The 26,318-nt window shown below is 45.3% G+C and overlaps 1 protein-coding gene, 2 long non-coding RNA genes and 1 pseudogene across 4 annotated transcripts; all 4 read left to right on the top strand.

The window, feature by feature from the left end:
* Positions 1 to 763: 763 nt before the first annotated feature.
* LOC142391570 (uncharacterized) lies at positions 764 to 4,880 on the top strand. 2 transcript variants are annotated; one of them, XR_012770585.1, is made up of 4 exons: positions 764 to 902; positions 4,221 to 4,331; positions 4,416 to 4,520; positions 4,599 to 4,880. It is a non-coding gene; the product is annotated as an uncharacterized LOC142391570 (long non-coding RNA). The 2 variants fall into 2 exon arrangements; XR_012770584.1 differs by having other exon boundaries at positions 764 to 1,091.
* A 114-nt stretch (positions 4,881 to 4,994) lies between these two features.
* LOC142391188 (uncharacterized) overlaps positions 4,995 to 26,318 on the top strand; it is a 35,261-nt pseudogene continuing 13,937 nt past the window's right edge.
* Positions 10,556 to 14,775, top strand: LOC142391946 (stonustoxin subunit beta-like). The gene is made up of 4 exons (XM_075478140.1): positions 10,556 to 10,566; positions 11,060 to 11,221; positions 13,280 to 13,326; positions 13,451 to 14,775. The coding sequence occupies exons 1-4, from the start codon at positions 10,556 to 10,558 to the stop codon at positions 14,044 to 14,046; spliced, it is 816 nt and encodes a 271-aa protein (XP_075334255.1). The 3' UTR covers positions 14,047 to 14,775.
* On the top strand, positions 16,717 to 18,621 carry LOC142391575 (uncharacterized). The gene is made up of 5 exons (XR_012770590.1): positions 16,717 to 16,810; positions 17,050 to 17,138; positions 18,116 to 18,223; positions 18,308 to 18,400; positions 18,481 to 18,621. It is a non-coding gene; the product is annotated as an uncharacterized LOC142391575 (long non-coding RNA).

Here is a 26,318-nt window from a genome sequence, read left to right as displayed (position 1 = left end):
CACCTGCCGGACTGGAGTGTGCATCAGGATGGCGACTCTCTCCAAGCCCTCCTAATTAATCTCTGCTCTCTTCCCAAATCTAAAAGCAGATCCATCGCCTGCATCAGCCGAGCTTCTCTGTAACATCTCTCCATCAGCCGGTTGCTCTTTTGGAGTTTTTAGCGGCTGCCTTTCTGCTTGATATTTGGGACATTCTAAAAACACACGGCCCACCGTCTCCTGCTGTGCACACTGCTCACAGCCACCTGTGGCACGCTCATTCATCACCTTTAACCCTGTATGACCGTCATGTGACCTCAGTGGGACCAATCAGTGATCAGCATCAACACCTGAACTCATTCAGCTCTGATTCTTCACAATGTGGAGAAATGTTCCCAAAAGTGAAGCTCTCAGTTTAGAGAAGGAGCCTCCTGCTTTTCTGAGTTCATGAACTTTTCTGCCAGCACAGTCAGACAGTAAAGAGCTCCTTTTTCCCTCTTTATTTCGTCTTGTTGGCAGTCTTTACACCGCAGTTCCACATGCGTGCTGCTCAGTGTTGCATCTTCACTGTGCTTCTCTTTTTATTCAGTTCCACATGCCGTGCTGTTAAAGTCTGACATCAGGGAGCTTTGATCACCAGCATCAGATCTACCAGAGAAACTGTTGGACATGGAAACACACTTTTCATCTGACTATAATAAATCCTGTTCTGGAGGAGCAGACAGGGAGAATAAAGTGGAAATCAGTGAACAAAGAGTCTCATTAGTGGCTGTAATGACCCAGTTAAAGTCCAGCTGAGCCGTGTGTGACGCACTGATCGCTCACTGGATCAGAACTCCCTCTCTGGGTGTTTCCTCTCACTTTACTTTCACTTTCCATCCCGTTGTGGCGCAGCTGCTTTTCTCCGCGTGAAGCTCCTGAAGGTAATTCCAGCTGTTTTTAATGTGTGACGCGTTAACATCAGCTGTGGGCGGCTCAGTTCCGGCAGAAACCTGCGCTCCAAACTTCACGGTACCAGCTGTGAGTCCGGTACCGTCGGGGCGGAGGGGGCAGCCGCTCGGCTCTGCTCGGCGCGGCTCGGCCTGTCCGCCATGTTGTCACTTCCGGTGTCAGTAAGTCGTGAACGAAACTGTTAAAGTTGACATAACTTCGGGCCTTTAATAGTTGGACTGCTCAGATCGGGACAGAATTGTTGTGATGAGGCTGTAGATACAGTAGATCCATTAATACCCGGATGATGGGCAGCACGACATGTTTGTGGAAAGACTCATGAGGTAACAGCGAAACAATTCTCAGCAAAGCAGATCTCATGAAAACATCCAGTGCAGAACAGGGCTGATGAATGGTTGGACTATGGGATGTCTAATTGTTAGCTTTTATAAGGGAAACAGGCGGAGGCTTGCATTTAGTCTCTACGACTCATGAGCAGGGGCGGTTGCAGACCAAATTTATCAGGGGGGCCAGGGTGGGGCCGGGGTTTTTTCATGGGGCCCCAGAACAAAAAAAGATATGAAGTGAATTTATTTGGAGCACAAACAAAATTAATTGAACATTTAACAATAAAACATAGAAACGAATTTGAAAGCAAAGACTTCACCTACTGCAAATCTGCAGAATAAACCTTTAAACAGCAGCTTGGCTGGAAGCTGCGTCTCCTGTCCCCCGTTCATGTGGTCGGATATGTCCTCAGACTGGGCTGCACTGGTGGGTCATCCGTGCACCTGCTGATACCTGAAAAGACACGAATGTAGAGTGTAGCAGCCTGGGTCCTATTTGGGTTTATTGATATTTGGATCGCTATTTGAGTTTACATGTTGAAATATGATTTACGTTAATTGCAATAAAAAAGGAGCTATTTACAGTATTTATAGACAGATAATTCAATTAATAAGTTAACAGTTTAATTCAGGTCATTTATGTGTGCATTATTTAAAAAGGTTAAAAATTGCGAACATTGCCTTTGATTTGTTGTTAATCTCAGGAGAGTTTGGTTACCGGAGTCATTATGGTCAGGCGGCTTAGAGTGGAGCCACACAGTTTTTTTTTTACCTTTCTCTCTCTCTCTCTCTGTCACTTTCTTTTTTTTTCTCCCACCTTTTTTATTTTTCTCATATTGGATCATTGCTGTACCATTCTTTATGTTTTTTGGAAGTAAATTGAGGAACAAAAGAGGATCTTGTGGAGTTTTTATTTTGTCGTAGATGTGGATGACGAGAGAGAAGAGCGTCAAGCTAACGGCTTCATTAAGGAACCTACATAGAGTAAACATGAGGGTGTAACTGAGAACAATATTAATTGATCCCCCATCTGAGCCGTCCAACTGCAGTAGTTTCCATCCAGGACCTCGTGCAGAGCCATCAGCATGAAAAAGAGCAGTGAAATGTTCCTTTATGCCCATCCCTTTAATTGCTGAATGGGAAGACAACTCCAGCGCCGCTGACATCCGTCAGCAGGAATGATTTTAATGTTTGATCCACACAGTTTGACAGGAAGATGAAATTCATCTCACTGAGCACATGTGTGTTTTCACAGAGCAGGGGCCTCGTGTACAAAGTGGCGTACGCACCTTTTCACGTCAACGATCAGCTGTATCAAGAGCGAAAAGACCGTGGAAATGTGCGGTGCCTCACGGCAACTTCAGGGCTGGCGTACGCACTTTTCTACAGCTGTTGATTCTTTGGCGACACTTAGAGCGGATGTTGGGAAACTGTTATAATAAATAAATGTGAAAACAATTAGTCCTCAGACAGTGATGTGCACATTTGAGACACATGAACAATTAATACTGATAAACAATTAACACACCCATGTGTCTCCATTTACACGAGCGGATATAAAAGCAGCGCAAAGTGGTGCAATGCATACCATTAAAAACAATGGCTGCTTTAGCAGTATTAGAAGACTTTGCAAATGGTGCAATTCGAAGAGAGCGTGTGTGTGAACATGATGGCGACTGGCTCATCAGCCGCTTTAGGTTCCCGAGGGCAATCCTCCTGGAACTGTGCAGAGCTGCGGCCGGCTTTGGAGCGCAACACAGGGAGGAGCCGTGCGCTGCCTGTGCTCACATGTGATGTGCACACTGGGGTTCCAATAGCAACCGGAGCATTCCAGAGGGAGCTGGCCAACCGATTGGGACTGTGCCAGTCTACCCTGAGCAGAGCCATGCTAGCCGCGTGGGACAGAATTATCCGCATCTCAGCCACGTATATCAAATTCCCAACAGGCCAACATTAAAGCTCAATTTGCAGCGAGAGCCGGTTTTGTAATCGGAGCTATCGACTGCACACACATTGCTATAAAAGCGCAATCACATGATGAATTTGTATGTTAACAGGAAACAGTCGGTCACCCCCCCACCCGCCTGTTTTGGCCACACTGCAGCGGTAGGCAGCCAGTCTCCGCTTCACATCCACCTTAATGTCGGACCACTTCTTCGTCACCTCTGCTTGTGAGGCTTCTCAGACCCCACAGCATTAACAGCCTCAGGCTCTCCCACCCACTCCTCTTGTGTTTGCTGCTTATGCCGGAGGACTGCGTGCCAAAGAACACATTTTTGCGGGCCTTCACTTCAGAAAGTAGCACCTCCATCTCGCTTTCCGTGAAGTTCTTCTTTTTTCCCGTCTTATTCATTCTTTTTTCTTCATTTTCGTGCAGAGAGGGGAATCGCAGGTGCAGGGCTCATTTAAATATGATTTGCATATTTAAGTAGGGGCGTGGACAGGGAGGAGTCGGGTGCTCCGACATGTGCGCTCAGTTCCACGTTGATTGGGATGTACAAACGAAATGTGCTTGGATTGATGCGTGCGCACAGATTCATACATCCGACATTGGAGGGCATTTGGGTTTGAGTGTACGCCATGTTTCAGCAGATGTTTGTACATGAGGCCCCAGGACTTTAACTTTAAGTTTCAGACTGAGAATGTGAAGCTGACACCCTGCAGCGGTTTGGTTAGCCGCCATGTTGGATTCCTGCTTCCTCTGAGGCTCTTCTGTGTGTACTGACCCTGAATTCTAACTTCTAACTGGTGGATCGGGTTTCTGCGCTCAGACTGTGGGATCAGCCTCTAACATCTCCCCCTTAAAGCTGAATGTTGAACATATGAGTCCACTGCGTGTTAAAACAACACATTTCTGATGAGTTTATACTGAAACAAGTCTTTATTATCAGAGCACAAGATCTGACACATGGAGAGGAGGATGTGAGCTGATGTGCAGATGAATGATCTGTGTTTCCTCTGCAGAAGAAGGTAGAAAGTGTGTGTGAGCTGATGTGAGTTCAGCAGCATGGATCAGAGTGAGGACACTAAAACCTCTCTGTGTGGGGAACATGAGAGCCAGAGCAAAGCTCAGAGGTGAGGTGACCATCTCTAACTGTCCATGACTCTTCTCCATGTCCCAGCTCAGCGCTCACATCACCAAACCACCTTTATTCACAGGAACCAACCAGAGCCTGAACCTGAACCAAGCTGTGTGTCCTTTAAGAGCGACCGGTCAAAGGATTTCTTCTTCAATTTCAAAAGAATCTTTTCATCTGACAAAAAGTAAAATACACGATTAAGATATTTAACTTAAAATGCATTCAGCTTTGACATCATTGACCTGTAATGTTTTTCTATCAGGATCCATCAGACACTGGAACCAGAACCTGAACCTGGACCCAGCTGTGTGTCCTTTAAGAGCGACCGGTCGAAGGATTTCTTCTTTAATTTCAAACAGAATGTTCCATCAGCCCAGCAGTGAGTAGCTGTCAGTATTCAGTGGAGGCTGCATCATGTTTCAGATGATAACCAGTTTCCAGCTGAATTACTTGAGACTTGTTGATGTCTCTGATGAACTAATGAGCTGCATCATGTGTGTGATGTGATGTTTTAGTTCAGTCCTGCAGCTCTTTATTAAAACAAAGGGAGAATATTACTGAATATCTGTCCACCGATGTGGCTTTTTTACAAGATGCTGATTATGTAGTGAACAGGGCGGCTGATGCAGAAATATTATGTTCTCACACGTTGCGTTTAATGACGTCAGTTTAAAATGAGCTTCTGAAGCAACACCCCAATCATGCAGGTAATTGATCTGTTATTAATTCTCTCCAAAGAAACCTTGTTAAAACTAACATTGTTCCACAGCAGCCACACTGACTCTCTGACAGGCCGTCTCACTGCAGACTCAAACACTATCACTGATACTTTAGTTTGAAGAAAACAAGTGTTTCTCTGTCAGGATCCATCAGAGACTCAGACCTGGACCTGGAGCTGAGCCTGGAGCTGAGCCTGAACTCAGCTGTGTGTCCATGCAGAGTGACCGGTCAATGCTCGATTTTATTAACTTCAAATCAGCCCAACATCCGTCCCCTCAGAGGTGAGCTGAGTGTAAATGCTGTAACAGAGTAAAATGAGTCAGTTTGAACAGTTTTTACTCCAACATGTGTTTAATGTGAGCTCAGCTCTGCTTCACATCCATTTCTATGTTCATATGTGAAGCGGTGTGTGTTGGATGTTTTCCACCAACACAGCAGTCGTCCAATAACCAGAAGGTCGGTGGTTCGGTTCCCACTCATAAAAAGTTTGGTGAACTAACAGCTGGAGGGGTGTCCACCTCCTTGCCACAGCTGAGGTGCTCTTGAGCAAGGCACTGTACCCCCATGCTCCCCAGGTGCTGTGATCCCAGTGTATATGGCATCTGTCTCTATGAATGTGTGACCCTGTGTGTGTTCAACAGGTGCCAACCTGGATGGGTTAAAAGTGGAGGAGAAATTCTGTGTATGTTCCCTGTAATGTAGATGACAATAAATCTAATCTTAATCTTCATGATTCCTCCACAGAGTGGACCAGCAGAGCTCAGAGGGTCCCAGTGGTCCGTCTGCCCAGCAGCATCAAACACAGCTGGACTCCATATTTATGGTCTGTACATGTACAACAACTACTTTTCCATCAATTCTGTTCACAGCCATCTCCATGCTGCACTCTGTAGACCAGTGGGTTGTCAGTGTGTCCAACATGGATCTGATGTTTGGCTCCATGGTTTCAGTCTGATTGGCTCATTCATATAGTTTTCTGTTCCAGCTGCTGGAGGACAACATGCTCACTTTTGTGAAGGAGGAGCTGAAGAAGATGCAGAAGGCTCTGAGTCCAGATTACCCAGAATGCTTAGAGAGTCAGAGGGAGGGTGAGGATGAAGAGCAGAGGAGCAGCAGAGAGGCATTAGTGAAGATCACAGCTCACTTCCTGAGGAGAATGAAGCAGGAGGAGCTGGCTGACCGTCTGCAGAGCAGTAAGAGGATTTCTCTAAAGGTTTAACCTGCTGGATAAATGACACATTTACTGATGTCTCAGCACACAGAACAGCAGATGTTCAGATACTCATTCTGTACAGGGTTGGAATGTCTGTTTACTGATGTTATTTCTTGTCTTCATTCAGAACTTGTTGCTGCAGTTTGTGGACGTAAAGTTAAATGTGCTCTGAAGAAGAAGTTCCAGTGTGTGTTTGAGGGGATTCCTAAAGCAGGAAAGTCAACCCTTCTGAATCAGATCTACACAGAGCTCTACATCACAGAGGGAGGGAGCGGAAAGGTCAATGATGAACATGAGGTCAGACAGATTGAAGCAGCATCCAGGAAAGCAGGCAGAGCAGAAACATCCATCAGACAAGAAGACATCTTTAAAGGCCCACCTGGAAGAGATGAACCAATCAGAACAGTGATGACAAAGGGAGTGGCTGGCATTGGGAAAACAGTCTTAACACAGAAGTTCACTCTGGACTGGGCTGAAGGCAAAGCCAACCAGGACATCCAGTTCATGTTTCCATTCACTTTCAGAGAGCTGAATGTGCTGAAAGAGAGAAAGTTCAGCTTGGTGGAACTTGTTCATCACTTCTTTACTGAGACCAAAGCAGCAGGAATCTGCAGCTTTGAACAGTTCCAGGTTGTGTTCATCTTTGACGGTCTGGATGAGTGTCGACTTCCTCTGGACTTCCACAGCAAGAAGCCCCTGACTGATGCTACAGAGCCCACCTCAGTGGATGTGCTGCTGACAAACCTCATCAGGGGGAAGCTGCTTCCCTCTGCTCGCCTCTGGATAACCACACGACCTGCAGCGGCCAATCAGATCCCTGCTGGCTGTGTCGGCATGGTGACAGAGGTCAGAGGGTTCACTGACCCACAGAAGGAGGAGTACTTCAGGAAGAGATTCAGAGATAAGAAGCAGGCCAGCAGGATCATCTCCCACATCCAGACATCCCGAAGCCTCCACATCATGTGCCACATCCCGGTCTTCTGCTGGATCACTGCTACAGTTCTGGAGGATGTGTTGGAAACCAGAGAGGGAGCAGAGCTGCCCAGCACCCTGACTGAGATGTACATCCACTTCCTGGTGGTTCAGGCCAAAGTGAAGAAGCTCAAGTATGATGGAGGAGCTGAGACAGATCCACACTGGAGTCCAGAGAGCAGGAAGATGATTGAGTCTCTGGGAAAACTGGCTTTTGAGCAGCTGCAGAAAGGAAACCTGATCTTCTATAAATCAGACCTGACAGAGTGTGGCATCGATATCTCAGCAGCCTCAGTGTACTCAGGAGTGTTCACACAGATCTTTAGAGAGGAGAGAGGGCTGTACCAGGAGAAGGTGTTCTGCTTCATCCATCTGAGTGTTCAGGAGTTTCTGGCTGCTCTTCATGTGCATCTGACCTTCATCAACTCTGGACTCAACCTGATGGGAGAACCATCAAAGTCTAAGAAGTCTGAAACACTGACAGAGACTCTCTTCTACCAGAGTGCTGTGAACAAGGCCATAGAGAGTCCAAATGGACACCTGGACCTGTTCCTCCGCTTCCTCCTGGGTCTTTCCCTGAAGACCAATCAGAGGCTCCTACGAGGCCTGCTGACACAGACAGGAAGTAGCTCACAGACCAATCAGAGGCTCCTACGAGGCCTGCTGACACAGACAGGAAGTAGCTCACAGACCAATCAGGAAACAGTCGATTACATCAAGGATATGATCAGTGGGAAACTGTCTGCAGAGAGAAGCATCAATCTGTTCCACTGTCTGAATGAACTGAATGATCGTTCTCTGGTGGAGGAGATCCAACAGGCCCTGAGATCAGGAAGTCTCTCCACAGACAAACTGTCTCCTGCTCAGTGGTCAGCTCTGGGCTTCATCTTACTGTCATCAGGAAAACATCTGGATGAGTTTGACCTGAAGAAGTACTCTGCTTCAGAGGAGGTTCTTCTGAGGCTGCTGCCAGTGGTCAAAGCCTCCAACAAAGCTCTGTGAGTACAAACACAGATATATTTCTTTATAAATACATTGTTTATTTATTAACTGGAGAAAAACAGCAGAATCAGCGTTAAACTCAGTTTCAAATGAACTTCAGTTTATTTATGAAGTGTCAGTTCACAACAAAATATCATCTTACAAGTAATGTGAGATGATACTTTGTTGGAAATAGAAACTCAGCAGTTCCTCTGAGGAAGAACTTGGTGGCAGTTATTTATCAATTTTATAATTAATTTGTTTAATGGATTAATTAATCATTTTATTTGCTCCCATCTTATTAGTTACAGTAGTTATCTGGCTTAACTTACTCTTCTGTGGAAACGTTTTAAGTCTTGAGTCTAAGAAAGAGAAAAACATGTTGTCATTCATGTATTAATTTGTTGGTAGAAAGGTCCGTCAGTCCTACAGAAAGCATGTCAGTCTGCAGAGTGACAGACAAAGGCTGCAGCTACAGAGCCACAGCTGAGCTGGGCCAGATAACACTTTGGTGCTGGAGAAACAGCTGACTGTTAGTGTGAGAAGATGCTTTGCTCACATGGTGTTCTTTGCTGAGCTGATCTGATCACAGGATGAGCCAATAACAGCAGCAGATACATCTTTTAGTTTCTCCATCTACTGAGCTAAGACGGCACATGTAGACATCTTCCATCACACTTTAATGTCTTTAACAAATAAACAGAAACAAACAGGGAAACAGAATTCTTCCACTTATCAAATATGAATGTAGTTTGATTGATTAATAGATCAAGTTATTTCCTTCCATCTCATTCCCTCCTCAGCCTGAGTGGCTGTGAGCTCTCAGAGAGAAGCTGTGCAGCTCTGTCCTCAGCTCTCAGCTCCCAGTCCTCCAGCCTGACAGAACTGGGCCTGAGTAACAACAACCTGCAGGATTCAGGAGTGAAGCAGCTTTCTGATGGACTGAAGAGTCCAAACTGCAGACTGGAAACTCTCAGGTAAGCACTGTATGAAAACAAGCTTCTCCAAACTACACTAACACTCCAGATAATGTAGATGAGGATGAAACACAGTGAACCACGTCTACCTTCTCTCTACCCTGGAGGGAATGGGGGTTTCTGGTTCTGCACTCTCCATGTTCTCATCCTACCTGACAGATCGCTCCTACCAGGTAACACTGAGAGGGTCTGTGTCGAAGCCACGTAGGCTCACCACTGGGGTTCCCCAAGGTTCGGTCCTGGGTCCTCTTCTTTTCTCCCTCTACACATCATCTCTTGGTTCTGTCATACACTCCCATAACTTTTCCTACCACTGCTATGCAGACGACACCCAGCTGATTCTGTCTTTTCCCCCTTCTGACACCCAAGTGGAAGCACGCATTGCTGCGTGCCTGGCAGACATCTCGGGGTGGATGTCGATGCACCACCTTAAGCTCAACCTGGACAAGACTGAGCTGGTGTTTCTCCCGGGGAAGGGCTGCCCATTCCAAGATCTGGCCATCACCATGGATGACTCTGTGGTGACATCAACCCGGACCGCAAGGAATCTGGGTGTGACCCTGGACGACGAACTGTCGTTCTCGCCACACATCGCATCAGTGACCCGTTTCTGCCGATTCCTCCTCTACAACATCCGGAGGATTCGCCCCTTCCTCACCGACAAGGCAGCACAGGAGCTCATCATCAGGTGCTCTTGTCATCTCCCGCCTGGACTACTGCAACTCCCTCCTTGCTGGCGCCCCGGCTTCTGCCATCAGACCTCTGGAGCTGGTTCAGAAAGCTGCTGCTCGTCTGGTGTTCAACCTCCCCAAGTTCTCCCACACCACTCCCCTTCTCCGCTCTCTACACTGGCTCCCCGTAGCTGCAGCATCCAGTTTAAGACTCTGGTGCTAGCCTGCAGGGCAGTGGAAGGAACAGCTCCTTCATACCTCCAGGCTATGGTCAAGCCCTACACCCCGGCCCGACCACTTCGCTCTGCGGCCACCAGGTGGCCGGCTGCCCCGTCACTCAGGGGTCCCTGTGCACGATCAACATGGTCACGGCTTTTCTCTGTTCTGGCGCCCCGACTGATGTCTCTTCAGGAAACACTACCCTGCTCCGCCCTCTTAGGACATCACCTGCTCCGTCCTAGTTCCTTACGCACTTATTTGTTTCCTAAATTGTCTTTGTTTTCTAAATTGTCTTCCCATCTGTCTAGGTACCTGACTTATTGCACTTACTCTAGCACTAGTTTTGCTCTTAGCTGTTTGGTATTGGAAGGAAATGCACTTATGATTTCTTGTGACTTGAAGTTCTTTTGCCTACCGATGTTGAACGCACTTATTGTAAGTCGCTTTGGTTAAAAGCGTCTGCAGAATGACCGTAATGTAATGTAAAATCACGTGTACTCTCAGCTCAGCTCAGCTCAGCTCATCTTTTAGCAAAAACAGTAAAGTGTAGGTGTATATTAATCCAGCTGAATTCCCAATAAAAAAAAGCTCACATTCAAGGATTTTTCTGGGTTTTTGTCACAGTTTGAAAGTGTGTATTTTGAGGAGATGACTGGACTCTGGGGTGTGCTGGAAGTCTGAGGTGTGCAGAGTTCAGTGAAGAGTGAAATGTTGAAATATTCACAATAATCTAAAGTTTTTATTCTCAGAGGTTTTCTTTTCATCCAGGTTTTTCATTCACTGCTGCCATGTTTCCTCTTTGTTTGTCACAGAAGATTGTTTATATTTTCTTCTCATTTTATCTGAAACTGTTACTGGAGCAAAATGATGAAAAGAATCTTTCTCTCAGAATGTTGTTACCATTGGATGACCTTCAGCTTGAGTTTCAGAGCAGTTCTCTCAGAGTTTCTGTTGTTCTGTGTGTCTGCAGCCTGTCAGGCTGTCTGATCACAGAGGAAGGCTGTGCTTCTCTGGCTGAAGCTGTGACCTCCAACCCCTCCCATCTGAGAGAGCTGGACCTGAGCTACAACCATCCAGGAGCCTCAGGAGTGAAGCTGCTGAGGGCTGCACTGAAGGATCCACACACACTCAGGTATGGAGAGGCCTGCTGCAGCCTCACAGTGTCTGATAGAGGAGGAAGAGCTGGGAACATGTTCTCTGTCCTGCACTCAGCCCTGTGCTTCCTGCTGAGTGTTGCATGAACAATCCCACATGTAGGAGCCTTTTTACCTTTAACCCTAACCCATTTTAGAGGAGGTCTGCATGGAGAACATCTGCAGGAACAACAACGAGAAGTGTCTGTTGGTCAGAGTTGATTTAGTTTGGACAGATCTCTGCATGTTAAAGGAACAGTCTTTCATTTTTAGAAACGTCTTTTTGGTCCTCTGACACTGATTCATTTACAAGGATGGATCCAGGACATGTTAGCCTAGCTTAGCACAAAGATTTATAAACCCCTGTGGTTCAGGTAAAGTTTCCTTCATAAATCCTGCTGATTGGAGGTTCCTGATGGTGAAACACAGCAACAGACCCAGAAAATTCATTTCAATGAGACAGACATTTAACCATCATAAATATTTTGGTCCTGAACGCTCATTCCCGGACTAAGAGATCTGAACACATCACACCAGTTTTAAAATCTTTACTCTGGCTTCCAGTCAGTCACAGAATAGATTTTAAAAGCCTGCTGATGGTTTACAAATCCCAGAATGGTTTAGGCCCAAAATACATCTGTGATATGTTCAGAGAATATAAAGCCAGCAGAGCTCTTAGATCCAAGGACTCAGGTCAGCTGGTCCAGTCCAGAGTCCAGACTAAACATGGAGAAGCAGCATTTAGCTGTTATGCTGCAAATAAGTGGAACAAACTGCCAGTGGAGATTAAACTTTCACCAAATGTAGACATTTTTAAATCCAGGTTAAAAACGTTTCTGTTCTCATGTGTCTATGCATGAAATATCTTTTAACTTATCTAGACTGTTGCCTGATTTTAAATTCATTTAAATGATTTTATTTGTTTCTCTTTATATTATGTTATGTATTTTTTAATGCTTCTTGCACTCCCTGCTGCAATGCTTTTATTTTATGTAAAGCACTTTGAACTGTTTGTACATGAAATGTGCTATACAAATAAATTTGATTTGATTTGATTTGATTCCCTCCAAACTCTTTCATCCATGTTTTCTTCTATTGGTGCCAGTGCTCCGTGTAACATCACACACGAGTGGCATTGCAGCATTTATGTTGTTTAGTTCAATATGAAGGTAACAGACAGAGGGACGTGCTGCCATCTTGGATATCAGCTTTGTGACACTCTGGCTTTGAATAGAGATCTTTGAGCAGATGAAGTTGCTGCAGCTCATCTTGTCCAGGCAGCAGATCTGATAGATGCTGAAAAGCTGCTTGATCATACATCAGATTATCAATCATCTTCAATAACAGAGTGGATGTTGGACTAAATAGAAGCTTGATGATGTGACTGCACTTCAAAGTGGAAATGAATACTGGATAAGATTTGGAAGTTCTGTGTGGTGAGCTGATGCTGCTGATCCCTCTGAAATGTGTTGCTGTCCTCACAACAGCAGCATCTGCAATGATAATGTGAGGGAACAAATCCTCAGTGTGATGATGAAGCAGCTGTTAGTGGTCAGTGTGGAAACAAGCTGTCACAGCTAAAAACCTGCCTCAAACTGTCTCTGACAGTCACTTAGCTTCATGTGCACAGAAAAGAAGTCACTTTAACATTTCCCAGCTGAGTCAGAAAAAAGAGCAACAGTGAAAACAATGTGAAGAATCTGAGGCAGGCTGCTGTGCAGAGGATGTTCCTGTCAGAAGCAGATCAGTCAGACTTTAGGGCAGATAGAAGGTTGCAGCTCTGGGTCAGATCAGGAGTTTTTACAGTGTTCTTCATATGTGACGAGATGAAAAGGAGGAGATGGCTGAAAGAAGAAATTGTGACTTCCACAAAGCAGTTTTGTACGCGTCAGTGTTGATTCTGCTCATTGTAGTTTCCAGATGCTCCACTCCAGTGGATGTGTCCAGATGTTGGACTGTTCCTTTCTCAGTGTAGAACAATGTGTGTGAGAGCCATGTAATGTCCATGTTTGATGCTGAAAGAGACGGTGCTGCTCTGACCCCCCTCCTCCTTTCAGGGTGGAGCCTGCTGGAGAACGATGGCTGACACCAGGGCTGAGGAAGTGTGAGTGTGTTCTTCATCTGATTCATGACATCCAGCCATCGTCACACTGTCACATCACTCATTGATCAAAGTGAACAGATGATAGATCAATAACTGCAGCTGGACTGTGTTTGTTCTCCTTCAGATTCCTGTCAACTCACAATCGACACAAACACAGTGAGCAGGAACCTGAAACTGTCTGACAACAACAGGAAGGTGACACATGTGGAGGTTCAGTCATATCCTGATCATCCAGACAGGTTTGGTGTCTGTTCTCAGCTGCTGTGTAGAAATGTTCTGACTGATCGCTGTTACTGGGAGGTCGAGTGGAGAGGAGGAATTAATATATCAGTGAGTTACAGAGGAATCAGCAGGAGAGGAGGAGACAGAGACTGTATGTTTGGAAGGAATGATCAGTCCTGGAGTCTGTGCTGCTCTGGTGGAGGTGAATACTCTGTCTATCACAATAAGAGAGTAACACACATCCCCTCCTCCTCCTCCTCCTCCTCCTCCTCTCTCTTTTCCGAAGTCTATGCCATGCTCTCGTCTTCCTCCTCCTCCTCCTCTGTCTGTAACAGAGCAGCAGTGTATGTGGACCGTCCTGCTGGCACTCTGTCCTTCTACAGAGTCTCCTCTGACACACTGATCCACCTCCACACCTTCAGCACCACATTCACTGAAGAACCTCTGCATCCTGGATTTGCAGTCTGGTTTCCTGGTTCCTGGTTGTCTCTGTGCTGAGTATACAGAGTGTCCTCCTGTCAGAGAATCCCTGCTGAACAGATTGTTCAGTCTGTTCATGTCTGTCTCTTTCACTCAGAAACACCTTTTCAGATTCATGGACTCAGTCAGTTTCTGTTTGAAACTCTTCTGAATGATTCCTTGGAAACTTCTTCCTCTTCCAGTCCTTTAAAGATGGAAGCTGCCATTCTTCCAGGATGTTGTTTTTCTGTGTGTTTCCAGTCAAAGCTTCACACTGAGTATCAGCAGGTTGTGTTTCTCTGCTGCTCACTTCAACTGAGACCATTCAGCTGAAGTCAGCTGCAGTTAGTTTGCTGCACATGTGACAAACTGTGACATCAGAGAGGAATCACTGAGCTGCCATCAGCCCAGATGGATTCCAACCTGCTGACAGATGTTCACTGATTCTGCTCCAATGAGCAGAGGTCTGGTGAGCAGCCGGGGTTCATCCTGATGTTTCACATATTCACTTCCTGTTAGATGATGAAAGGACACCTGGACTGGAGCTGGTTCCTGATGGCTGAATGTTGCTGTTGAACGCTCACAAAGAGGACTGAAAAGATCTGATGTTGAAATCCCAGGGTTTTCATACATTCACGTTTAATTTGTCCCTTTGTGTACATGTACAGACAGTAATAATACAGAAAGTAAATGTAATGCAGAACTAAATAAACACCAATCTTTATTGATTTATATAGAGAGTCATTTCTGAATAAAATGTGTGTTTAACTGTGTAGCTGGATACCCAAGCAGCTGTAATGTTGGAGTAAAAAAAGACATCCAACCAGAAACAGAATGTGAAATAAAGAGGCAGATGTGCAGGTTTCCAGCCCACAGAGGAGTCCCAGTCCAGCCGGCTGCTGCAAACAGTGAAATCCTCTTTGTAGCTGCCATCAGGAGTGAAAGTCCCGGCTTTGGGCTGGTTTGTTCAGTGAGGTTTTAAAGCCTCCGGGTCGGCATTCAGGCATCCCCGTGTTGGTGCTTATAGAAGTGACAGTAATGGGACGAGCTGCTGACACCACGATGAGTGAGAAAAGGTTTGGAGTTGGAATTTAATCAGAGGAGTCGGTTTCTGAATGGAAGTGTTTAAGAAAGCCATCATCCGAAGAAATGTTCCCAAAGCTGAGCTTTTAGTGAATTCCCAGGAATATTGCGTGTGACCTGTTGGTTCCGGGCGTCAGACTGATTCTGAGCTGTTTAGAAGCTTTGGGCTCAATCCCCAGGCAGGAAAAAAGTATTTAAAGCTCAGCGGCACACAGGTGAGGAAGAAATTAAGCGGAATGGTTGTTTATCACTGTGGTGAGACGGCTCAGAGTGATCGAGTGTTTCAGTTCTCACAAGTTGTTTTCAATTTAGGGGATTTGATGAAAATCATTTTAGTGTAAAAACTCAGAGAAGAATCAAATGTGCTCACAGTTTGCAGCAGAATAAGCAGTAAAAAAATAGTTGGCCCAATATGAAACGTTTCAATAACAACAATTAATTAAAGAAAGTCACATTTCTGGTTTTACACAACTCAGAATATTTCAACAGTTATGTACGTGTTCAGCAAATCTACATGAATATTAAAGTCACCCACTACAACTCAGCACTAACTGGGATAGAAACTCTGAGAATTAGGAATAAACATACTTCATTACCACAGCCAAGTGTGAGAAGCTGTGGAGATGTAAATATTCACGTGTTCTGGCTCTGTCCTAAGATCGCAAAATTTTGGGAAGATGTTCATTTAATTATAGGCAGAATTTTGGGTTATGGTGTATTCAAGTCTTGTACATTATTTTATCTTGGCGTCATTACGGGAAATGTTACAAACAAAATGTTATAATCGACACAAACACAGTGAGCAGGAGACTGAAACTGTCTGACAACAACAGGAAGGTGACACATGTGGAGGAGGTTCAGTCATATCCTGATCATCCAGACAGGTTTGATGTCTGGCCTCAGCTGCTGTGCAGAAATGTTCTGACTGGTCGCTGTTACTGGGAGGTCGAGTGGAGAGAATGGGTTTATATATCAGTGAGTTACAGAGGAATCAGCAGAGGAGGAGGAGACTGTGAGTTTGGATGGAATGATCAGTCCTGGAGTCTGAGCTGCTCTGATGGAGGTTACTCTGTCTGTCACAATAACAGACAAACAACCATCATCACCTCCTCCTCCTCCTCCTCCTCCTCCTCCTCCTCCTCCTCTGTCTCTAACAGAGCAGCAGTGTATGTGGACCGTCCTGCTGGCTTTGGTTTCTGGTGAAATGCTTGAGCGTGAGCATATGTGTGGTCATTTGTGTCATATGTCTCTGTGATGGCCAGGTGTACCCCGCCCAATATCTAATATAATAATATGTATCTCGCCCAGTAACGGCTGGGATAGCCCCCCCACCCGCGACTGAAATAGATTAAGTGGGTGTAGAAAATGGATGGATGGACATGTTTGTCATTTATAAATGTACATGTATACATTTGTATGTGTGTTCAGCCAGGTCACCTGTTTCAGTCCTGCTCAGATGGAAAGAAAATGCTCTCTTTCTTTCCAACATCAGCGATATTAATGAGCATGTTCCGTCCTCCATCTGATTGTTGCTTCAGAGTCAACATGACCAGTCTACCTGATACCAAAGCAGGATGCCTCCCAGTCCCAGACTGGCTGTTAGATGCTCAGTTACCATTTTGACCTCCATTGGGATCCCTCCCTAATATGAGATAACTCCTCAGTGAGGACATGACGGAGGAAATAAGCAGATGATGGCTGATAGGAGTCAGGAGTGAGAGTAAGACTGATGAGGTTTATTCATTTTAAAGCAAATACCAACAAGGTTACAAGCTGCTGTTAAACTAGGATGAAAATGAAATCGGATCCTGTTGCTGCCCCTCCCTCCTACTTGTCCTGCCCCCCTCCCTCCTACCTGTCCTGCCCCCCCTCCTACCTGTCCTGCCCCCCCCTCGTACCTGTCCTGCCCCTCCCTCCTACCTGTCCTGCCCCCCCTCCTACCTGTCCTGCCCCCATCAGGGTTAGAGCTCTGACTGATTCCAGGAAGCAGCTCACCTGTGTCTGTGGAGCGGAGCGTCATCTTCTTAAACACTTGGCTTAAACAAACTGTGAGTTTGAACTTTGTCTTCAGTAACCTTCCTGTTTGTTTCTGCTCTGTAATGTTTGGGGAACATGTTCACTTCTTATTTCAGGTCCAGTTTGATCACTCGAAGAACTTTGAAGAAAAATCTGCACGATTATCATTTACATTGTTGTTGATTAGAAACATATTATTTATTGTTTTATTGCCAAAATAAATCACATTGTGTTTTAATTTTTGGGGATAACTGTGGTTTCTTCCACTGAAGTCAGACAAAGAAACTCTCTGCTGTTTATCTCTTAAAGACTAAAGGTAACACCCTGATGGAGGTGTGGCTTTCTCGTTGTGTAACTCAGTGAGTCAGACAGGTTTTTCAAGGTTTTTAAATTCCATCACCTTGATCATAACCCACCTCCATGTTCCAGTACAGTCGGTACACGTCAGGCCAGTTTTTCCTTGTTTCTCTGTGTTCAGTTTCCCGTCTTTAAAAATGTCTCTTTATCCCACAAACAAACTTAAATTCCAGCATGTTTTACATCTGCTTTATTGTGTCGCTAAATTAGAGCTGCAACAACACGTCATTTATCTGGAGATTAGCTGAAAATTATTGTTTCTCTTGTGACCTTTTCAAGTATCTTAGAGAGGTTTATTTTATACTTTTCTTTTGAAAATCTGTTGAAAGCATCACCTAAAAAATGGGTTTTAGTGGCGTCTCTGATGTAAGTTTCTCTGAATGAAGAGTCAAATTACTGGAACTGGAGTTTTGAAAAGTTTTCTGTTTTAATTTTGACCTTTTATTGCATTTATTCATTTAAAATATCTCTTTTATTCTATAGCATCACTTTGCTGAGAAACACATTTAATGACAATAATGATTCAACTGAGACTGATGTGGAACAGAGAATCTGAGCCAATCAGAGGAGCAGCTGATTTTTTTACATAAAAGATGGAGAGGAGGATGTGAGTTGCTGTGCAGATGAATGATGTGTGTTTCCTCTGCAGAAGAAGGTAGAAAGTGTGTGTGAGCTGATGTGAGTTCAGCAGCATGGATCAGAGTGAGGACACTAAAACCTCTCTGTGTGGGGAACATGAGAGCCAGAGCAAAGCTCAGAGGTGAGGTGACCATCTCTAACTGTCCATGACTCTTCTCCATGTCAGAGCTCAGCGCTCACATCACCAAACCACCTTTATTCACAGGAAGGGACATATACCTGGTTCCAGGAGTGGGTCCTCACAGAGCCACTTGCTAAAGGATCTCCCACTTTTCAACTTACAGCCCTCGAAAGCAGAGTAAGTTAACATCAGGTCATTGATTTAGAGGTTATTAAGTATATCATGCATGCAGGCTGAAAAGCATTTTTTCCCATCAGGATCCACCAGAGGCCTGAACCAGAACCAGGACCAGAACCTGAACCAGAACCTGAACCTGAACCTGAACCCAGCTGTGTGTCCTTTAAGAGCGACCGGTCGAAGGATTTCGTCATTGATTTCAAACAGAATGTTCCATCAGCCCATCAGTGAGTAGCTGTCAGTATTCAGTGGAGGCTGCATCATGTTTCAGATGATAACCAGGTTCCAGCTGAATTACTTGAGACTTGGATCAGTTGTTGATGTCTCTGGTGAGACTAATTAGCTGCATCATGTGTGTGATGTGATGTTTTAGTTCAGTCCTGCAGCTCTTTATTAAAACAAAGGGAGAATATTACTGAATATCTGTCCACTGATGTGGCTTTTTCACAGGATGCTGATTATGCAGTGAACAGGGCAGCTGATGCAGAAATATTCTGTTCTCACACGTTGTGTTTAATGACGTCACTTTTTAATCTGACTCTTTATATTCCAGAGAAATGAAATCTTCCAGAGTCAGTGTTTTCCAGTGTGGTGCAGCTGTAGTTTGTCTCTGAAAGAGCAGAATGAATCTGATCACACAAACAGTAAAGACTGAGTCAGAGAAGCACACTGAAAGCTCAGAGCTGAAGTCTTCCTGTTTTCTCTCAGGTGAAATTACATCCAGCTTCCAGTTTCACACACCTGCTGACGTCTGCCTGCAGAGTGGCAGAGCTGCCACAAGGGGAGCTCTAACATTCCTGTTCATGCTGTGTGTTACAGAGCAGTCAGTCTCCTCTGAAGTCCACAGGTACAGAGTCTTTCAGCTGGGCTTTAGTTGCTCTGGCTGGTACCAGTGTGAAGAATCTGTTTTCCAACAGGACGTCACATGTGCAGCCACTTCTATACAGCAGGAAGCTGTGCAGGAAGCAGCTGAGGGTCGCTGGTGATTGGTCTGAATCTGAGGGTTAAAAGCTTCAGAGTGTGTGTTTATCAGCACTGAACTCTGTAAGATCACAGAGCTGCCACCAGGGGGAGCTGTAACATTGTTCCACAGCAGCCACAAGTCTGCAGTGAGACGGCCTGTCAGAGAGTCTATCACTATCACTGATACTTTAGTTTGAAGAAAACAAGTGTTTTTCTGTCAGGATCCATCAGAGACTCGGACCTGGAGCTGGAGCTGGACCCAGCTGTGATGAGGGTTGATCTACTACTGTAGACAACAAAGTATATGCTATATTCTACATTAATTTTTATGAATTTTTATGTTGTAGAGTTGTGAATTTATTTTATCAATGGAGAAATTGAGCAGCCTTGCTTTGTTGTCTACAGTAGTAGATCAACCCTCATCTTACTTTGAAGCTCCCAGATCAAGGAAGTGACGTCGACGCAGCTTTAGCAGCAGAGAAGCTATCAGGCTTGTGTTGATAATAATAAACTCCTGGACTATGTACAAACTTCCAAATGCATCGTTTTGTGAGTACAGACCATATTTATACTACTGTAGAAGTTTGGTGTCATGGCATGTGATTTTAGTGTGGTAGTTTTGGAGATACTGCCAGGTTCCATTAGCGCTTGTACTAAGCTATTCGGAATAACTCAGTAACTCAGTTGATGTTCAGCCAATATTGGAAAAACTGCGGGTGGGCTACTTGGCTGGATGTCACGGTTCAAATGACCCCAGGTGTGAATCTACTCCGAACTATCACTTTAAACAACTTCAACAAAAATAAATAAAATTCTTGTAAACATGAATCCACACATCTAAAAGAAACATATTAAGTGATGCCGGCTGGGCACAGTGTAGCGTGGCTCTAGGACGTCCACTAGCTCTTTGAAGCTATCGGACTCCACCAACTGTATCGGAAGCATCTCTCGTGCAATGAATTTGGTCACCGCATCGGTTATGTCCTGCCATAGCTTACTCTTCCTCTCACACGGTACCCTTTTGCCGAATGATTCTGCCAGCATTTGTTGGGAACCTTGTGGTTTAGACCTACCGGTACTTGTTTTTTGTTGAGAGTCTCTGAGTTTTTCAAATTCTACTGTGGTTGTAGCGCAGGTGGTGGAAGAGATTCGTTGTTGAGCTTTGTTTGACTGTAACGGATTTTCGGCATATTTTGCAGATTACATTGTCCTGAACAACGTCATTTTTTTTTAGAACCCAAACCATCTCCAGACTAGAGAGGTAGAAACCCGTCTTGGCACTAAATCGCCTGACCCTGAAGTGGGGGACGACCCAGCAGCTTCAGGGTCGGATGCTGCTGCTTCCTCTGCTTGCATTTCCTCCTACTGCGTGCGTTGCAGGCCGGCGTGGCGGGTCTGGCCCAAGACTATTCGCGCGAAAACAGTCACAGTAGGGCTACTTTTTTAAGGCTTGCGGCGTGGCGTGGCGCCGTTGTAAGGGCAGAGGACCACTGGCGCCGCACTTTATTGATTTATAGCGATTGAAAAAAAAAATATCTATATATATTACTCATCGTCAAAACAGCATTCACAATAATTTCGCAAACGATACATATCGCCCACCCCTAGCTCTGACTGCCTTGCTCCAGGGCACTTCAGCAGGGAGGGAAAGCTTTCTGAAGGGGTTGGTGAGAGCTGCTGGGACCCAACCAAAGTGAGCTGAAAGCTCCAAGCAGCTGCAGACTGAGCTGTTGGTTCTCAGTGGGATCAGCAGGACCAGTAAAGCTTTCCCACTACAGGGAGTCCTCTGACCCACTGCTCACATCCACACATCCCTTCATGGAGCTTCACCTTGTATTGCTCTCTGTGTGGACAGACACAATGTGAGCTCATTCTTCATGATTCCTCCACAGAGTGGACCAGCAGAGCTCAGAGGGTCCCAGTGGTCCGTCTGCCCAGCAGCATCAAACACAGCTGGACTCCATATTTATGGTCTGTACATGCACAACAACTACTTTCCCATCTGTTCTGCTCACAGCCATCTCCATGCTGCACTCTGTAGACCAGTGGGTTGTCAGTGTGTCCAACATGGATCTGATGTTTGGCTCCATGGTTTCAGTCTGATCGGCTCATTCATATAGTTTTCTGTTCCAGCTGCTGGAGGACAACATGCTCACTTTTGTGAAGGAGGAGCTGAGGAAGATGCAGAAGGTTCTGAGTCCAGATTACCCAGAATGCTTAGAGAGTCAGAGGGAGGGTGAGGATGAAGAGCAGAGGAGCAGCAGAGAGGCATTAGTGAAGATCACAGTTCACTTCCTGAGGAGAATGAAGCAGGAGGAGCTGGCTGACCGTCTGCAGAGCAGTAAGAGGATTTCTCTAAAGGTTTAACCTGCTGGATAAATGACACATTTACTGATGTCTCAGCACACATAACAGCAGATGTTCAGATACTCACTCTGTACAGGGTTGAAATGTCTGTTTACTGATGTTATTTCTTGTCTTCATTCAGAACTTGTTGCTGCAGTTTGTGGACGTAAAGTTAAATGTGCCCTGAAGAAGAAGTTCCAGTGTGTGTTTGAGGGGATTCCTAAAGCAGGAAAGCCAACCCTTCTGAATCAGATCTACACAGAGCTCTACATCACAGAGGGAGGGAGCGGAGAGGTCAATGATGAACATGAGGTCAGACAGATTGAAGCAGCATCCAGGAAAGTAGGCAGAGCAGAAACATCCATCAGACAAGAAGACATCTTTAAAGGCCCACCTGGAAGAGATGAACCAATCAGAACAGTGATGACAAAGGGAGTGGCTGGCATTGGGAAAACAGTCTTAACACAGAAGTTCACTCTGGACTGGGCTGAAGGCAAAGCCAACCAGGACATCCACTTCATGTTTCCATTCACTTTCAGAGAGCTGAATGTGCTGAAAGAGAGAAAGTTCAGCTTGGTGGAACTTGTTCATCACTTCTTTACTGAGACCAAAGCAGCAGGAATCTGCAGCTTTGAACAGTTCCAGGTTGTGTTCATCTTTGACGGTCTGGATGAGTGTCGACTTCCTCTGGACTTCCACAGCAAGGAGCCCCTGACTGATGCTACAGAGCCCACCTCAGTGGATGTGCTGCTGACAAACCTCATCAGGGGGAAGCTGCTTCCCTCTGCTCGCCTCTGGATAACCACACGACCTGCAGCAGCCAATCAGATCCCTGCTGGCTGTGTTGGCATGGTGACAGAGGTCAGAGGGTTCACTGACCCACAGAAGGAGGAGTACTTCAGGAAGAGATTCAGAGATGAGGAGCAGGCCAGCAGGATCATCTCCCACATCCAGACATCCCGAAGCCTCCACATCATGTGCCACATCCCGGTCTTCTGCTGGATCTCTGCTACAGTTCTGGAGGATGTGTTGGACACCAGAGAGGGAGCAGAGCTGCCCAGCACCCTGACTGAGATGTACATCCACTTCCTGGTGGTTCAGGCCAAAGTGAAGAAGCTCAAGTATGATGGAGGAGCTGAGACAGATCCACACTGGAGTCCAGAGAGCAGGAAGATGATTGAGTCTCTGGGAAAACTGGCTTTTGAGCAGCTGCAGAAAGGAAACCTGATCTTCTATGAATCAGACCTGACAGAGTGTGGCATCGATATCTCAGCAGCCTCAGTGTACTCAGGAGTGTTCACACAGATCTTTATAGAGGAGAGAGGGCTGTACCAGGAGAAGGTGTTCTGCTTCATCCATCTGAGTGTTCATGAGTTTCTGGCTGCTCTTCATGTGCATCTGACCTTCATCAACTCTGGACTCAACCTGATGGAAGAACCATCAAAGGCTCAGGAGTCTGAAAGTAAAACAGAAATAAGTGCACAAGCTCCTCTCGTTGAAGCACAAAGATCTTTTTCTTTAAAGTCTTTCATTAATAAGCTTGGTTTTCGTGTCAATCAAAGAAACAAAGAACAACAAACATCTGACACAAGAAAAGATCAATCTGCAGATTCTCTTCAACTCTTCCATCAGAGTGCTGTGAACAAGGCCTTAGAGAGTCCAAATGGACACCTGGACTTGTTCCTCCGCTTCCTCCTGGGTCTTTCCCTGCAGACCAATCAGAGGCTCCTACGAGGCCTGCTGACACAGACAGGAAGTAGCTCACAGACCAATCAGGAAACAGTTGATTACATCAAGGAGAAATTCAGCGAGGATTTGTCTGCAGAGAGAAGCATCAATCTGTTCCACTGTCTGAATGAACTGAATGATCGTTCTCTGGTGGAGGAGATCCAACAGGCCCTGAGTTCAGGAAGTCTCTCCACAGATAAACTGTCTCCTGCTCAGTGGTCAGCTCTGGTCTTCATCTTACTGTCATCAGGAAAACATCTGGATGAGTTTGACCTGAAGAAGTACTCTGCTTCAGAGGAGGCTCTTCTGAGGCTGCTGCCAGTGGTCAAAGCCTCCAACAAAGCTCTGTGAGTACAAACACAGATATATTTCTTTATAAATACATTGTTTACTTATTAACTGGAGAAAAACAGCAGAATCAGTGTTAAACTCAGTTTAAACAGCTGAGCTGGGCCAGATAACACTTTGGTGCTGGAGAAACAGCTGACTGTTAGTGTGGGAAGATGCTTTGCTCACATGGTGTTCTTTGCTGATCTGATCTGATCACAGGATGAGCCAATAACAGCAGCAGATACATCTTTTAGTTTCTCCATCTACTGAGCTAAGACGGCACATGTAGACATCTTCCATCACACTTTAATGTCTTTAACAAATAAACAGAAACAAACAGGGAAACAGAATTCTTCCACTTATTAAATATGAATGTAGTTTGATTGATTAATAGATCAAGTTATTTCCTTCCATCTCATTCCCTCCTCAGCCTGAGTGGCTGTGAGCTCTCAGAGAGAAGCTGTGCAGCTCTGTCCTCAGCTCTCAGCTCCCAGTCCTCCAGCCTGACAGAACTGGGCCTGAGTAACAACAACCTGCAGGATTCAGGGGTGAAGCAGCTTTCTGATGGACTGAAGAGTCCAAACTGCAGACTGGAAACTCTCAGGTAAGGATTCATGAACTTTCCAGGTGAGAGCTGATATAATTCTGGGTTATTGGATTAAAAAGCAGCTTCCAGGTACCTTGATCAATGAAACAGGTTGATCTGTTCTGCCCTTTGGTTATCTGGCTTAAATAACTCTTATAACTCTGATAATGAAATATAACACACACAGTTTAAAGAAAAATGCTAAAGTGCTCTTTTACTTTAACTCCTTTCCATTCCTGTAGATTTGTCCTGAAACACAGATCCATCACATACCCAAAGTAAACTGAGAGCTGTTCTACAACCATGTGTAGCAGTAGCAGTAGTGTTGTGTCTGGCATTACGATGCTTTCATCCTGCAACAGTCACTGCTACCATGATAAATGGGAAGTCTGACCGTGCAGAAACATAGATTTTAAATGTCCTGCAACTACCACCAACTCTGAGGAGATGTTAGACATTTAATTTAAACTGTGTGTGGCAAACAGAGCTGATCTTTGAGAACTGGATGCCACAGCACTGACTTAGGTGCTGTTTGCACATACCCGGGTATTTTGATAAACAAAGACCTTTCCCTTCGTTTGTGCCTTTCGTTTATACACAAACAGAGTTTTTTCCTCTGAAAACGAAGCTAAAAAAAAACTCCGGCAAAAGTGGAGATTTTTTAAAAACTCCGTTTAGCGTTTGTGTGTAAACTGGTTGAAAGAGACAAAACGGAGTTTTTGGGAATGGAATGAGGAGTTGTCGTCATTGTACAGAGACCCGCCCCTATCCGTCATGTTGGCAGAATGCTAGCGTGAAACCGCCATTCTCTCCGTCCATTGTTTATCTAGCAAGCATGGAGGTACTAGCAGAATTTTTGTTGTTGAGAGCTATACTCGCTTGTGTGATTTTGAAAATTACAGTCATACAATGTATTGAACAACAAAGACATTTTTCACGGCTTTAGCAGTTTTATAGTCCAGCGCAACGTGTAAAAGTAGCTCAGTCTCGCTATCAGTCCACACACATGAGCCTAGTGCCATATTTTCTTCTTGAAAAGGATCCGGAAGTTCTTCCTGTCAGCGGTTCTCTATTAGGCTTCTGATTGGCTTGTGTGGAATTCTCATTGTTCTAACACTGCCAATGTCAGGCTTGGCGTAATTTAACAGCTCCTGATAGCGTATTTCTGCTGATCAATGTAAACGTGTTTTTTTTTTTTTTTAAACGGGGCTGTGTGCACCTAGTTTTTTTTGCAAACTAAGTTTAGAAAATATGCGTTTATCAAAATACCCGGGTATGTGTAAACAGCACCTTACATCAATTCTAGCTGTTCTATTTCATCCCTACTGACCGCCAGAGGGCGGTGCTGAAAGCACTAAATGTCCCTTCGCGCATGCGCCGTTCGAGTAGTAATACCAACAGAGTCACACCTGTGACATGTCGGATGACCAATCAGAGGCTATATAGCCTGACGTCATCCGTCACTCTGCTCCTTTTTCTTCTCGCGTGCGGTTCGCTTGCATAGCATCAACCTTTCTTGGTCATTTCACCGTCGTTTGACGCCCCATTTGCCTGTTGGCTGGAGCAGCGATATTTCGCCCTCCTAGGGGCTGCGACGGGTTATTCTTTGATCGATCTTCTGTGTGCTGGTGATGGTCGCGTTTGTGCCCCCCCTCCCGACTCACAGCTTCAGGTTGGTGGTATGATACGCACACCTCAGCTTGGCTACTTAAGCTTAGCCTCTCCGGCTGTTATTGCACTTTGATTTGTAACGGTAGCGCCTTAACCTACCGCTTTTTCAGTTTTCTTACTGGAGTTCAGTTCCGAACTGAGCTACCTGTTGTAGCTTCTCAATTTGTTTTCTTTATCGGTGACGGTTGCATTTGCGCCCCCTCTCCCGATGCTAAACAGCTGATTATTTGGTTCTGAAGTGAGCTACCTGCTGTAGCTTCTCAGTTTGATTTCCTTATTTGGTGACGATTGCAT

Source organism: Odontesthes bonariensis, chromosome 11, assembly GCF_027942865.1.
Source record: "Odontesthes bonariensis isolate fOdoBon6 chromosome 11, fOdoBon6.hap1, whole genome shotgun sequence".
Lineage (NCBI taxonomy): Eukaryota > Metazoa > Chordata > Actinopteri > Atheriniformes > Atherinopsidae > Odontesthes > Odontesthes bonariensis.
Note: the sequence above shows the minus strand (reverse complement) of the source record. Positions and strands in the feature narration are given on the sequence as shown.

Coding starts and splice junctions, on each gene's coding strand:
- LOC142391946 (XM_075478140.1), top strand. Junction 11,222..13,279: donor AAGGATCCACACACACTCAG/GTATGGAGAGGC, acceptor TCCTCCTTTCAG/GGTGGAGCCTGCTGGAGAAC. Junction 13,327..13,450: donor GACACCAGGGCTGAGGAAGT/GTGAGTGTGTTC, acceptor GTTCTCCTTCAG/ATTCCTGTCAACTCACAATC.